General features: G+C 47.6%; 4 protein-coding genes across 4 annotated transcripts; all 4 read right to left on the bottom strand.

The window, feature by feature from the left end:
- Positions 1-1039: 1039 nt before the first annotated feature.
- On the bottom strand, positions 1040-1651 carry T069G_03877 (beta-lactamase domain-containing protein; the record flags this gene model as incomplete). Its single annotated transcript, XM_056171087.1, has 1 exon — positions 1040-1651. The coding sequence occupies one exon, from the start codon at positions 1649-1651 to the stop codon at positions 1040-1042; it is 612 nt and encodes a 203-aa protein (XP_056031979.1).
- Positions 1652-2956: 1305 nt separating this feature from the next.
- T069G_03876 (uncharacterized protein) lies at positions 2957-6317 on the bottom strand (the record flags this gene model as incomplete). The annotated part of the gene is made up of 6 exons (XM_056171086.1): positions 2957-3570; positions 3649-4054; positions 4142-4869; positions 4927-5040; positions 5215-5773; positions 5829-6317. 6 exons carry the CDS (start codon positions 6315-6317, stop codon positions 2957-2959), a joined length of 2910 nt encoding a protein of 969 aa, XP_056031978.1.
- A 454-nt stretch (positions 6318-6771) lies between these two features.
- On the bottom strand, positions 6772-8039 carry T069G_03875 (uncharacterized protein; the record flags this gene model as incomplete). Its single annotated transcript, XM_056171085.1, has 2 exons — positions 6772-7562; positions 7628-8039. The coding sequence occupies 2 exons, from the start codon at positions 8037-8039 to the stop codon at positions 6772-6774; spliced, it is 1203 nt and encodes a 400-aa protein (XP_056031977.1).
- Positions 8040-8733: 694 nt separating this feature from the next.
- On the bottom strand, positions 8734-10533 carry T069G_03874 (ferric reductase NAD binding domain-containing protein; the record flags this gene model as incomplete). The annotated part of the gene is made up of 3 exons (XM_056171084.1): positions 8734-8810; positions 8878-10361; positions 10421-10533. 3 exons carry the CDS (start codon positions 10531-10533, stop codon positions 8734-8736), a joined length of 1674 nt encoding a protein of 557 aa, XP_056031976.1.
- Between the last annotated feature and the right edge of the window lie 878 nt (positions 10534-11411).

Here is an 11411-nt window from a genome sequence, read left to right as displayed (position 1 = left end):
TCCTCTTAGAAGCCGAGCCAAATTTCCAATGCTGTCATTTATTCAGTTAGCATCTGCGGGCTGGGCCGAGCAGGAACATGCGTCTCCACAACGATCATGGGCCATTTGGCGCCATCTTGGGCTTTGTCTTACTACTAATGCCCAATTTGATAGGCCCTAGTCAAATCGCGGGCGCCAGCCACCAGCCACCAGCCACCTGTGGATTGGGGAGCAAACAAACAATTGCCAGCCACCCAAACAACGACAAGGGGTTTTCCCCTGCCTGGTCAATAGAGTGCTCTATGCTTGATTGGGACTTTCCTTGAATTTTGCTTCCTTCACCATTGGATACGCAAGCAAAAAGAGAGAAAAAGTGCAAAAAAAGAATTGCTCTCAGGGCACTGGAGATTTGCTCCCGGCAGGGCTTGAACCTGCGACCTTCGCATTACCAAGATTTCGCTGTAAGGCGGAAATATTAGTACGAAGCTCTAACCAACTGAGCTACGGAAGCCCTGGATTAGTCATCAGATGACTCCAATTGTTGATTGGAAGCTGCAAATGCTATGCTATAACCTTTACCTTGCCGTAGTTGGATAAATGTTCAAATTGAACCCAACACTTGGAAACAGACAGTGATTCAATTGGAGAGCTTGATTATGGCATATATTCTGGAACTTTGAAAGTGTTTTCCTTTCTAGAGTGTCATCTAGTTCGCCATTATGTTCTTATAGATGAATTCTTTGTTTTGAACGACGGTTCTTTTAACACACACTTGGCCGCTAGCCGTGAGCCAAGTTCAAAGAGCCAACCAAAGCGTTTCAAGGTGTAACGTATTATATGTAGTCCAGAAAGATTGAGCTGGTGAGTATATGAGCAAAGTATAGAACAAAGGTTTATGTCAAAGAAAATTCCCAAACATGATTAATATCTTTGAATCAGGTGTCCTGGTATAGGTACAGGTACTTTTAAATCTTCGTTCAATTAAGGTCACGGGTAACCCTACTACTACAGTTGTAATCAGCCAAGATGCAGAAAACGCTATAACCCTATTGAAGAAACATCACAGCTCAGCTAATTGAGCGGCAAGTTCTCGAATCTTGCTCTTGATGACTATATGGGCTCCGCTCGAGGGCACATCGCCGGAGTGTATAACTCCTACATTGGACAGCACTGATATCACGCAGTCTCCCTCCTCTTTCCACCACAAAGCCGCCGTGAAGCCCAGCACGCCACCGAAGTGGCCTAGCCACCCATGTTTCTCAGAGTCTCTCATTCTGAAGAGTCCATGGCCCATCTCGGAGGTCTCGCTCGAAGTTGGTCGCCACATCTTCATGGTAGCAAGCGATTCCGCACTGAGCAACTTCCCATCTCGAATGGCAGTGGCGAATTTGACTAGATCAGAAGGCGTGGAAACCATGCCGCCGGCTGCCCACTCAACAGAAAGATTAGATACCGTACAGTCAATGAGCTTGCCGCCTTGAAGCTCGGGAAAAGCTGCATTGATTCCCGCTGCCTCACGATATTCCTTTGTGGCAAAGTGATAGCGCTTTGTCATCGTGCCCTGTTTCTGTTCTTCAAACCCCTCTAGGAACGTGTGTTCCATTCCGAGCGGCTCAAGGATTCGTCGACGGATTTCGGCCTCTACCGTGTTCTGCGTAATATTTTCGACCATAAAGCCGAGAAGCTCGTAGTTGGTATTGGCATAGTAATAGTTCCCACGCTCAGGGGCGGTCAATCTTGGGCGTCGAATGTAATCAAGAGGCTCAACTTTGGTCCATTTATGAGCTGGATTCAACTTGCTGCCACGTCCTGCCTTGATCCAAGTTGGATCATCTTCCCAATTGTCAATGCCCGTTTTATGGCTCAAGAGCAGGTCAACGTTGGCTTCAGCGGCATTATCAATGTCCCGGTATATTTCGGGGTCAAGAAGCTCGCTGACAGTATCTGTCAACTGTAGCTTTCCTTCTTCTATAAGTTGGAAAATAACCACGGCCGTGAATACCTTGGTGATGCTACCAACGCCAAACAAGTGAGTAGATGTGATAGGCTGCTGGCTCTCCAGATCCGAGACACCGGCAACAAAGGTCCAGTGTCCGCGGGCTGAGGTTATCGCGGCGGAGAGACCAGTCACTCCAGCTGCGACGCTTTCTTTAAGTATGGCATCGATTTTGGCGAGGAAGTCTGCTTGAGTAGTATCTTCGGAGGCCATGGACGCTGGGTGTGTATATTTTGGTGTCTTTCTAGCGTTTGCTTCTTTTCTTCGCTTGGAGGTAAATTAGAATGTGTAGCTAGCTTCTCCTCAGCCTAAAGCTGTTCTCGAAGTGTCGATTTCTATTGAGACAATGCATGACGAGCAAGACTAAGTCCATGCAGTTATATTTGTAGTTTGTCCCATATGTGATGTAATGTTAATGCAGTAAAAGCATCCTAGTGACTAAGTTATATCCGCAACAAAAGCGAGGTCCGCAACCAGAGCAATGTATACTGTGTAGCCTCGTCAGAAATATAGGTCGGCATCTGGTGATTATTAATAGCCCGTCGCTTGTGCACTTCAGCCATCCCACAGATATCCACTTCTCAGCAGTTTCTGCTTATACTTGTAGAGGGCGTAGCAATTAGACCATGGCTCGTATAGGGCGTGGCAGGTAAATACTTGAGAGTATATTCGTATAGGGCGTCACATATAGCAAAAGTACCGTTATAATTGTATCAGCATCTGCTAATATAAAATTCATAGATAGGTACTCAATTACATTTCAGCAACTGCACACCTCACCTAAACCAGCAAGAGTGGTAAGTTCATGCATAGATACTTCATGTTGTTAAGAGGGGGAGAAAGCGGTTCTGTCACCTTTGGTGAAAAAGCAAATCCAAACTGAGGAATATAGCTATTACTACTGTTCATAAAGGCTTGTGCGCCGCCACGCCTCCGTTGAAGCAATATACTACCTAAAAGTTCTTAAACTATACCCTTTTCCTATGCAACCGTAGCACTGTCTTCAGGAACACCCATCTCGCGGCGATGCCTATCTTCAAGTAGAGCTTTAACTTCTCCTCTCAAAGTCTCGTTGGCCGACGCAGTCTCCAATATTTCTTTTGTGATCTTGAATTCGTGGCCGCGTTTATCGACGAGCAGAGATATTATATCTGACGCATGGCGTTTATTTCCTGCTGCAGCCTTGACAATATCCTCTGTCATCTTGATGTCGTTGCCACGCTTGTTAAAGAGAACGGCCAGCCAGTCAAGTGATGCCTTCTGCATCGCGGCTATCATCAAAGACTCTGTGATCGTGATTTTGTGACCATACTGATCGAGAAGAGCAGATATCATCTCTGTGCCACTCCGGGCCCTCGTCGTGGCCAGAAACATGTCTTCCGTAATCTCTGCCTGGCTGCCTCTTTTATTCAGGAGTAACAACATAGTCTCCGCTGAACCATACCTTATTGTGTATTCAAGCAATTCCTTTGTAATGCTGACTTCGTTTGGACACTTAGTGAAGAGCAAGTCCAAGATGGCTGCCCCGTCGTGATAATTACTCATCGCTCTCATCAAAGTCCTCTCATCGATCTTGACCTCGCCGTTACACTTGTCTAGTAGCAATGCGAATATCGCAGGCGTTCTTCTTGCCGCCCCGTAAATGTGGTATTTAGTAATCCTGACTCCACTACCAGTACTTAGGAGGATTTCTATCATTTTAAGATTGCCTTCCTCTATGGCTGGGGCGAGCGCGTCTGTCGCATTGACGTCGGGATGTTCATGTGTCATCATATCGCTTACAACGGAAGTTAAATTGAAGCAAACCGCAAGCCAGAGATCGAGATTTTTCTCCGAGAGCAAGTAGATATCCTCGAACGCATATGAATCGCAACCCTCTAACCAGTTTCTTGTTTGCGGTGCAGATATATCACAAAGGCTGCGCGCAAGCTTCCGAGAAATATCCGTGGAACTTGCGTCCTGTGATTCAAAGTGTAAAAACCAGCTGTTAGCCGCGTAAGAGGAAAAAGGATATTTTTCTTTCAATTTAGTCGTGTTTTCGAATTGAGCATCAAGCATGAGCAAGTAACTCATGCAGGCCTTGGCCAAGATCCCATGTGACCGTGATAAGTTTAGCCGTCCCCTCCACGCTCCTGAAGGGTTCGTATCAAGTAGAAATTCTCTAGCCGTTTGATGGATGAGATATAACTTGGAGTCATGAATGCTAATGAAAAGGCCGCATAAGTTTCCTGGTGTTGTCTTGAATCTATCTTGTGGCCATAAATTTTCTTGCAGCTTTTCATGTGACGAGAACTCATCTCCCAATGCGAGTGTAAGGGCATAGTTAGCCTCGTCGAGAGTCAACGGGCGTTCAGCAGCTAGGACAATCTGTAGTAGGGCCTCGACCTTTTTATCATCTTGACTTCTGGACAGAATCTTCTCATAAGCATCAGATACTGTAGACGGTAGCTTAGACAGGAACTCCTCCATATCCAATCGTCTGCTATAGGCACTCATATTTCTTTCAATAATCTCCAAGGTTAAGTGTAACCATAGATAGGTTCTGCTCTCCATATTTTTAAGACGCTGAGAGATCTTGTTGCGGTCTTCGGCGGTAAAGCTGCTGGTTATATAATCCACTCTTACATCGATGACAAGATTTATTTCTTGACCAATCTGACCAGATTTATCATCGCCATCAAAGTGCAAATAAGCAGGACTTGCCGTCAGTCTGTCGAATGACATTTTAAAGGTTTCATATGGGCGGCTAGTAATGAGAAACCTTAGCCGTGGCGGAGCAGATGAGTTGGTATTGAGGTATAAGTCGCATAGCTTCTTAGTCAAGCTGGTCCTACCCTCCTCTTCACATTCATCTAAAGCGTCGAGCAAGCAGATAATTGGGACTGGTGACGAATCTACACAGTCGAGAAAGATTCGCCATAACTCATCGGTTCTCCGCATGAGATCTTGACTATACTTCTTGTGACTTGCAAGCGCATGTGCCATGAGCTGAGGCGTATGGATGAATAGCTGGTGTAATATTGCGCATAGAGCTTGAGCGCTATCCATTTTGCCCTCCCCGCCATCTTTAAAAAAGAAATAGCAGATGATGCTTTGAGATACAGTAATAGTTGAGGATGAAATTGTAACGGTAGTGTCTGGACTCAAGTGGCGCTCATCAATTAGGGATCTTGATAAGACTGACTTTCCGCATCCAGGACCTGCAGAAACCCAGAGAAGGTCTCCCGACTTTTTGTCACGCCAAGTAAGAAATCTTTCATCTGTTAAGAACCACATACACGTTCCTGGCACCCTCTCTGGATTGATGTTCTTGTATCTCTCATAGTCTCCTGAGGTCGTGGCAAGATCACTCAGCAGCTTTCGCTCTTTCTCGTCCTCTCTATCTTCTTTTATAACTTGAAGCATCTCTTCTTGAACAATCCGTGATCTCTGGATTTCTTGCAGCTGGCTATCCATTTTAGTTTGGATGACATCTTTGTGTACTCTGTCAACTAGACAGAGGCACATATCATGCAGCTCCTTGGCTGATTTTATTGCGTTGTCCCAGTCGTCGGATCCCATCATACCCTGCCAAGCACGAGAGAGCTGTGCTTTTGATAGATGGCATATGACGCGAGCTTGGTACTCAATGATGAAAGAGTATAGCTGGGCTAACAGATATTTGAGAGCTTGATAAGATTTCGTGTCTGGCTGCCCGATGTAGGTCTCCTCATAAGACTTCCAGAACATTTGCATGTCGCTAATGGAGCTGAAGCCATCTAACATACCCTCGTTATACTTCGCACCGCATACAAGGAGCTAAGAACTGTAAGTCAAGTGTACCATGATCCATTGCGAGGGACTGTTTATTTACTGGAAGAAACAGTGAAACACCAGACCATGCTAAAGCAGCATACGGCTGAGCGCTTACTGCCGACTTAACAATGGCATCGGACCAGAGCAGGAACTTTGCCAACTTCTCAATCTGTTCTCGCATCGTAATATCGTGCCCCATGATTGAGACCTGTATTTCCTTCCTCTGCCGTAGTTCTAGCAGCTGGTTTACATGAACTTTGACATCGTGCGGAGCCGAAAAGCTCTTGCCGTCGACAGAGACACCTTCTAAGGAAGCTATATGCCTCTCATAATCATCTATAAGCTGTTTATCGCGCTCCTTGGCCAGCGTATAAGCCTGAGCCCAGAGCTCATTGCCTTCACCTGACAAGTTATCGGCCGTAGACGCGGCCGTGGCATGGGGTAGGGCTGGATTTGGATCCTTGTCTGCGGGTACCGGTACAGGAGCAGAGGGGACGTCACTGTCTCTCTTCGATATACGATCCCTGAGCCTTGAGAAAATTGGCATCTTTGCTAAAGGAGTCTCGAGGAGTGACGTAACTCGGAGTGGACATGTGCAGGTATTTAATGTTGTGGTTTTAGCAGGAACTGGAGCTGACCTGCCCAATCAGTGCCTGATGAGCATATGCATGCAGGATAATAGCGCGTGGATGCTTACAGGTACTAGGTATTCAACACACCAATTGTATTATCCAGCATCTCGTGTTGTAAATAAAACAAATACTAAATAAATATATTTAGAGTAGTAAATACCTATTGACAAAATTGGTTACGTAGGTGTTTAAATCTCTCTAACTTGTACTTTACAAACTTCTAAACTCCTAAACTCCTAATTGACATTATTGCCCACCTTCGCACTCTCAATAGGGTATTAAAACGAAATATCCAGTCTATAACATCCTCTTCGTCCTTATCCAGTTTCCATTTTCGCCAATTCAAAACATGTTTCCAAATAAAGGACTCTACGTCCACGACCAACTAGTATTCACAACTTTAAACTGAGTGTTCACCTCACTATGTCGAAGAATCATATTGAACCACCACTTCAGACTTCGAAACGACAGTCGGATCGGCAATAGCATCAGCTCACGACCAGGAAGACTGACCCCGGCACCAAACACCATCAGCCCCAAAACGCCGACGAGAGAAAGGAGCGCCACGAGCCGCACGGCGTTAATCACCAGAGATAAGAGTCCAATCGAGGAAAAGGGGAACCTGCTGCTGATATGATTTTGCAGCGGAACTTCAAGTTTATCATCCCAGTCGGTGTAACCTCCGATGTATGTGACGACATGTGGCTGCATGACCTCATATGTCGCTGTGCCAGTGAAATACCCCTTGACCGCGTGCGCGTGTCTCGTGATTTTCGGTGCGGTCGAGATCATGACGCGTGTGCGGCTTCGAATACCATGAAATTTTTCATAACTCGCTGAGGAAGGCGTCTTGTATTCTCCAACGCAGAGATGGCTGTGTTGATATGTCTCGCCGGGCTGGACCCATTCGAAAACGGTAATCTTGGGAGACAGTCGGATAGCGAGATTAAGCCACCCAGCAAGTGCAACAATGTCATGTAAAGCCTGATACGATGATGCAGACGGCGCGTCTTCTCCAAGAGCGGTAGAGAGGGGAGAGAGCAATGTTACGATTTGGGCGGTGATTTTGTCTACGCGTTTCCAGAATAAAGGCGGAACACCACCCGTTGCTTCAAGATACACGCGATTAGTGTCGGCCCGAAGGGCTGTACGTCGGAAACCTATAGATTGCACGTCTGTGTTAGCTAAAATCGCGTCCTAAATGATAGTTCAAACAGAGTCATACCTTCAACGTTGATCATAGAACTGTCCTCCATCCTCAGCAGTTCCGCATGCTCCGGTCCAGCACCAAACAAGAGATCAGAAAACACATGCTTCTCCAGCATCATCATCATCACGCCCGACAAAAGGGCACATCGATAAGGCCGAGACCTGAGCAACTTCTCCCACTCCCCATCAGCGCCAGGCCGAGCAACCATGCGAGCAAAACTCAGAAATTCCCTGGGATGCTTCAGCTTCCAAAGCGATTTCTTCGAGCTGGCTGCCTTTTTGCAGATTCCATCCTTGAGGAAGTTATTGATTTCGGAATAAAGCAGTTCGAATGCTTCTTGGTGGCCTTCATCGGGTATGTCTCCCTGAAGCTCGGAGAAGGGGAGCTTGCGCTGGCTTGGCTGGAGGGTTTTGAGTTGGCGAGGCATTCTTGCGGATAGTCTGCTGCTGCGTCTGGTACTATGGCCGATCGGCATTGTGAAATGTGAATTAAATGCAGCTCGAATTCAGATTTTTACGACAATTGAAAAAAGAGACAAAATGAGTAGATGCAGGCCTCTGCTCTTATACATTCGTAGGATTGTGATGTTCGGTGACATGCAGACTAGCGGTCAGACGTCCTGCATCTTCTTATGCCGCTCTATCTAGGGTCTGCCGGCAGCTTCTCAGAGACAGCGTCTTTCACTGGTCGACGCGTTCAATCGAACCGTTCAGAGATGCGTTCAATTCACGGCCAAGTATGCACGCCTCTTTCATCTGGCTGGGGCCTGTTCAAAGCGTGTCAATCAAAGGGGTCGTGCACAAATCATCGTTGGCATAAAAATAGAATGTCAAGAGGGATAAAGCCGACCGTTAGGCTTTTAAAGACAATGGTCATGAGAACACGTCTTTATTTCAATAAATCTTCAACTGGCTTTTAGCCACCCATGATGCTGCTACTCTCCAACTACTTGCTAGACTGAAAATTGCCATTTGCGCTTCCATAGACTCAAAACTCCTACGAGATCCACACATACCATCATATTTGATATCAATCATTTGTAATATATGAAACGGAGGAAAGAAAAAAGAAATTGGTATTGTCTGGTATACAGATATTGGGGAAATTTTAGGCTTTGTAGATTAAAAGTGCTCTTTCCAGAAGCGGAACTCGACTTCGCGAGCCGTGGCAGCCTTGCAGGCAGTCTTGATATCACGAGCTAGAGAGATGACATGTTAGCTTAGAATAGACATAAAGGGATATATGATAGGAATATTAGTACATACCTGCAACAGAAGGACCGCAGAAGTAAACACCGACCGTCGTCTTCATGCTACCCTCGAGACCGCCAAGATAGGTCCTGTCGAGAATACCATCACGCATAGTTCTGAAGAGGCGAGCAAAGTTGGGTCGACCAAACTGAGTCCGTGACTTGAGCTCAGTGAGGGGATCCATCTCGGCACCGACACTGTTCAACACGATGTTCTGGGCGGTGTCCATGTCAAGTCTCTGGGTAAGGTAGGTGTGGATCTTGAGGAATTCAACACCAGAGCTTCCAGGGACGCGAGCAGCTTCGTTGGACTGCTCCTCGAGAGAGGACAGCAGTGTCTGGAACCATTCAAAAGAGCCGGTGTCCTTGCAGACCCAGATGAACTCAACACGACGAAGACGAGTGGGGGGGTTGGGGGAGTTTCGGAGATGCCAGATGTTCTTCAGGATAGAAGCCCAAGGAGTGACACCAATACCAGTTCCGATGAGGACAGCAATTTCGTTCTCAAAGACATCTTCGGCCGGAGCTCCGTAGGGGCCGTCAATACGCAGAGCAGGCATCTGCTGACCGTTTTGCAAAGCGACTTCGTACATACCCATGGGGTCGACACCGTCGTAGAACTTGGCTTGAGCGGCACCGGCACCAAGGGCGTCTCCCAGCTGGCTAGTGAAGTCACCGACCTGGCGAACGTGGACGGAGACATAGGGATCGAACGGGCACGAGGTAATGGTAAAGGGGTGCCACTGGTACTTTGAAATGGATGGCACTTGAAGGAACAACCACTGGCCGGCCTTGTACTTGAAGGAAGGCTTGTTGAACTGAATTTCGACGACGTCATACGGGTGTCGGATGACACGAGTAATCTTGGTCTCACGACGGGCACGAACCTCGCGATACAGACGCTCAATCAGGTAGAAGCCACCAGTGAAGAGCTCCCATCGCCATCCGAGATAACCGATGCAGTGCGACCAGTATTGCTCACCGTCAAATGGAGAAAATCCATTAGCGGTATCACGAACGAAGCAGCCGACAGTGTGGGTGTAGAGAGCCAGGAAGAAGGGGATGAACAGGTGGTGTGTGTACCAGAAAGTCTCGAAAGACTGCTGACGGATACGAGCATGGGCGGTAGTATACATGAGCAGCATGCAAAGGAGCATGACGTGACCGGTAATACCACCAGGCTGAGCGTAGTGAATCTGTAGAGCGGTAACGGGACGAATCTGCCTCTTCTCGACATTGTAGAAGTTGACGTAGTGGGCTGACGTGTGGCAGATGCTGAAGAATAGCAGAGAGTAGGCAATCTGGCGATGCATCCACAGATTCTCATCAAGGGGGAGGAAGCGGATCTTGGGTCGGATCCATCGCATAATGGTTCGGCAGACGGGGAGCAGGATGAGCATGCAGTCGACGCTGAGCACCAGACCAGCACCTCGAGAAATCCACACAGAGTATTTCAGCGTGTTAAGACCTGCCAGCCTTGGATCGGCGGCTTGTTTATACCTGGAATAATGTTAGCTGCTTCGAGGATAACCAGAAGTCATTTCAGTGGCGAAGCTCACCATCCATATGCGAAAATGCCGAAATGAAATCCCCAAAAGAGAATGTGATAGAAGAACTTTTGAATGGTGAACTGCTTGCGAATGAGTTCGCCATATGTGAGTTGGCCAGCCATCTTGGATGATTGGTTTCGAGTCTCCTCCTAACAGTTGAAGCCCTTTGAAATTAAAATGTCGGCCCGCGACAATGCTGAAATATTATAATAGGATGCCCTTGGGTTACCCAATGCAAGCGGCTCCCCGACTCTAAACAGCGATAATACCCTCCTCGACTTTCCAAAATAGACACCGATTCCCAAGTCGACTTTGGATCCGCCCCAAGTAGGTCGTTCAAGGCAGAATACAAAAAATACTAGTCAAAAATCGGAGACGCTGGAAAACGAAGGTTGAATAAAGAGTGTAAAGAGTGACCTGAGCCAGCAGTGGATAGAAAGGAAAGGCCCAGAGGGACGTCCGTAGAAGAGAAAGAAAAAGATGGCTGCTCTTTTGGCCCGCCTAACGACAGCTGAGGGAAGAAGGAAAAGAAGAAGCCAAGAATATGGGAGTCGCCGAGTGATAAAAGAGGGCTCCTGGTCGACCTAATCGGCGTGAAACACGGACAGGCTGGAGAAGTCGGGGATGGATCCGAAATGGTGGCTCCGTCTTCCTTTGACTTCGGATGTTGAGGTTCCTTGTAGCATGAAACTCCAGACCCCTGCAGCTGCGAAGCGATTCGCCAAATGACACGGTGAGGGCTCGCGGGCCGGTAGCATCGGCCGCTGCAGCAGACGCCAGGCTATTCCCTCTGCGACGAGCTCTTTTGAGAGCTGCGATTGCAGTTTAGGGCCTGGTTGAACTGTAAACTGTAAACCCAGCGAAGATCACGGTGCAGAAAGTGAGACTCTCGTGGAGCGGATTGTGCGACGGCGAGTGTGAGAGCAGGGCCGAGGGGCAGCTGTAGCGGCGTTTCGAGCGCTGGCTCAGGGGGCCTTTGGGGACCTTTGGGGAGTGGCAC

This window comes from Trichoderma breve, chromosome 2 (assembly GCF_028502605.1).
Source record: "Trichoderma breve strain T069 chromosome 2, whole genome shotgun sequence".
NCBI classification, from domain to species: Eukaryota; Fungi; Ascomycota; class Sordariomycetes; order Hypocreales; family Hypocreaceae; genus Trichoderma; species Trichoderma breve.
Note: the sequence above shows the minus strand (reverse complement) of the source record. Positions and strands in the feature narration are given on the sequence as shown.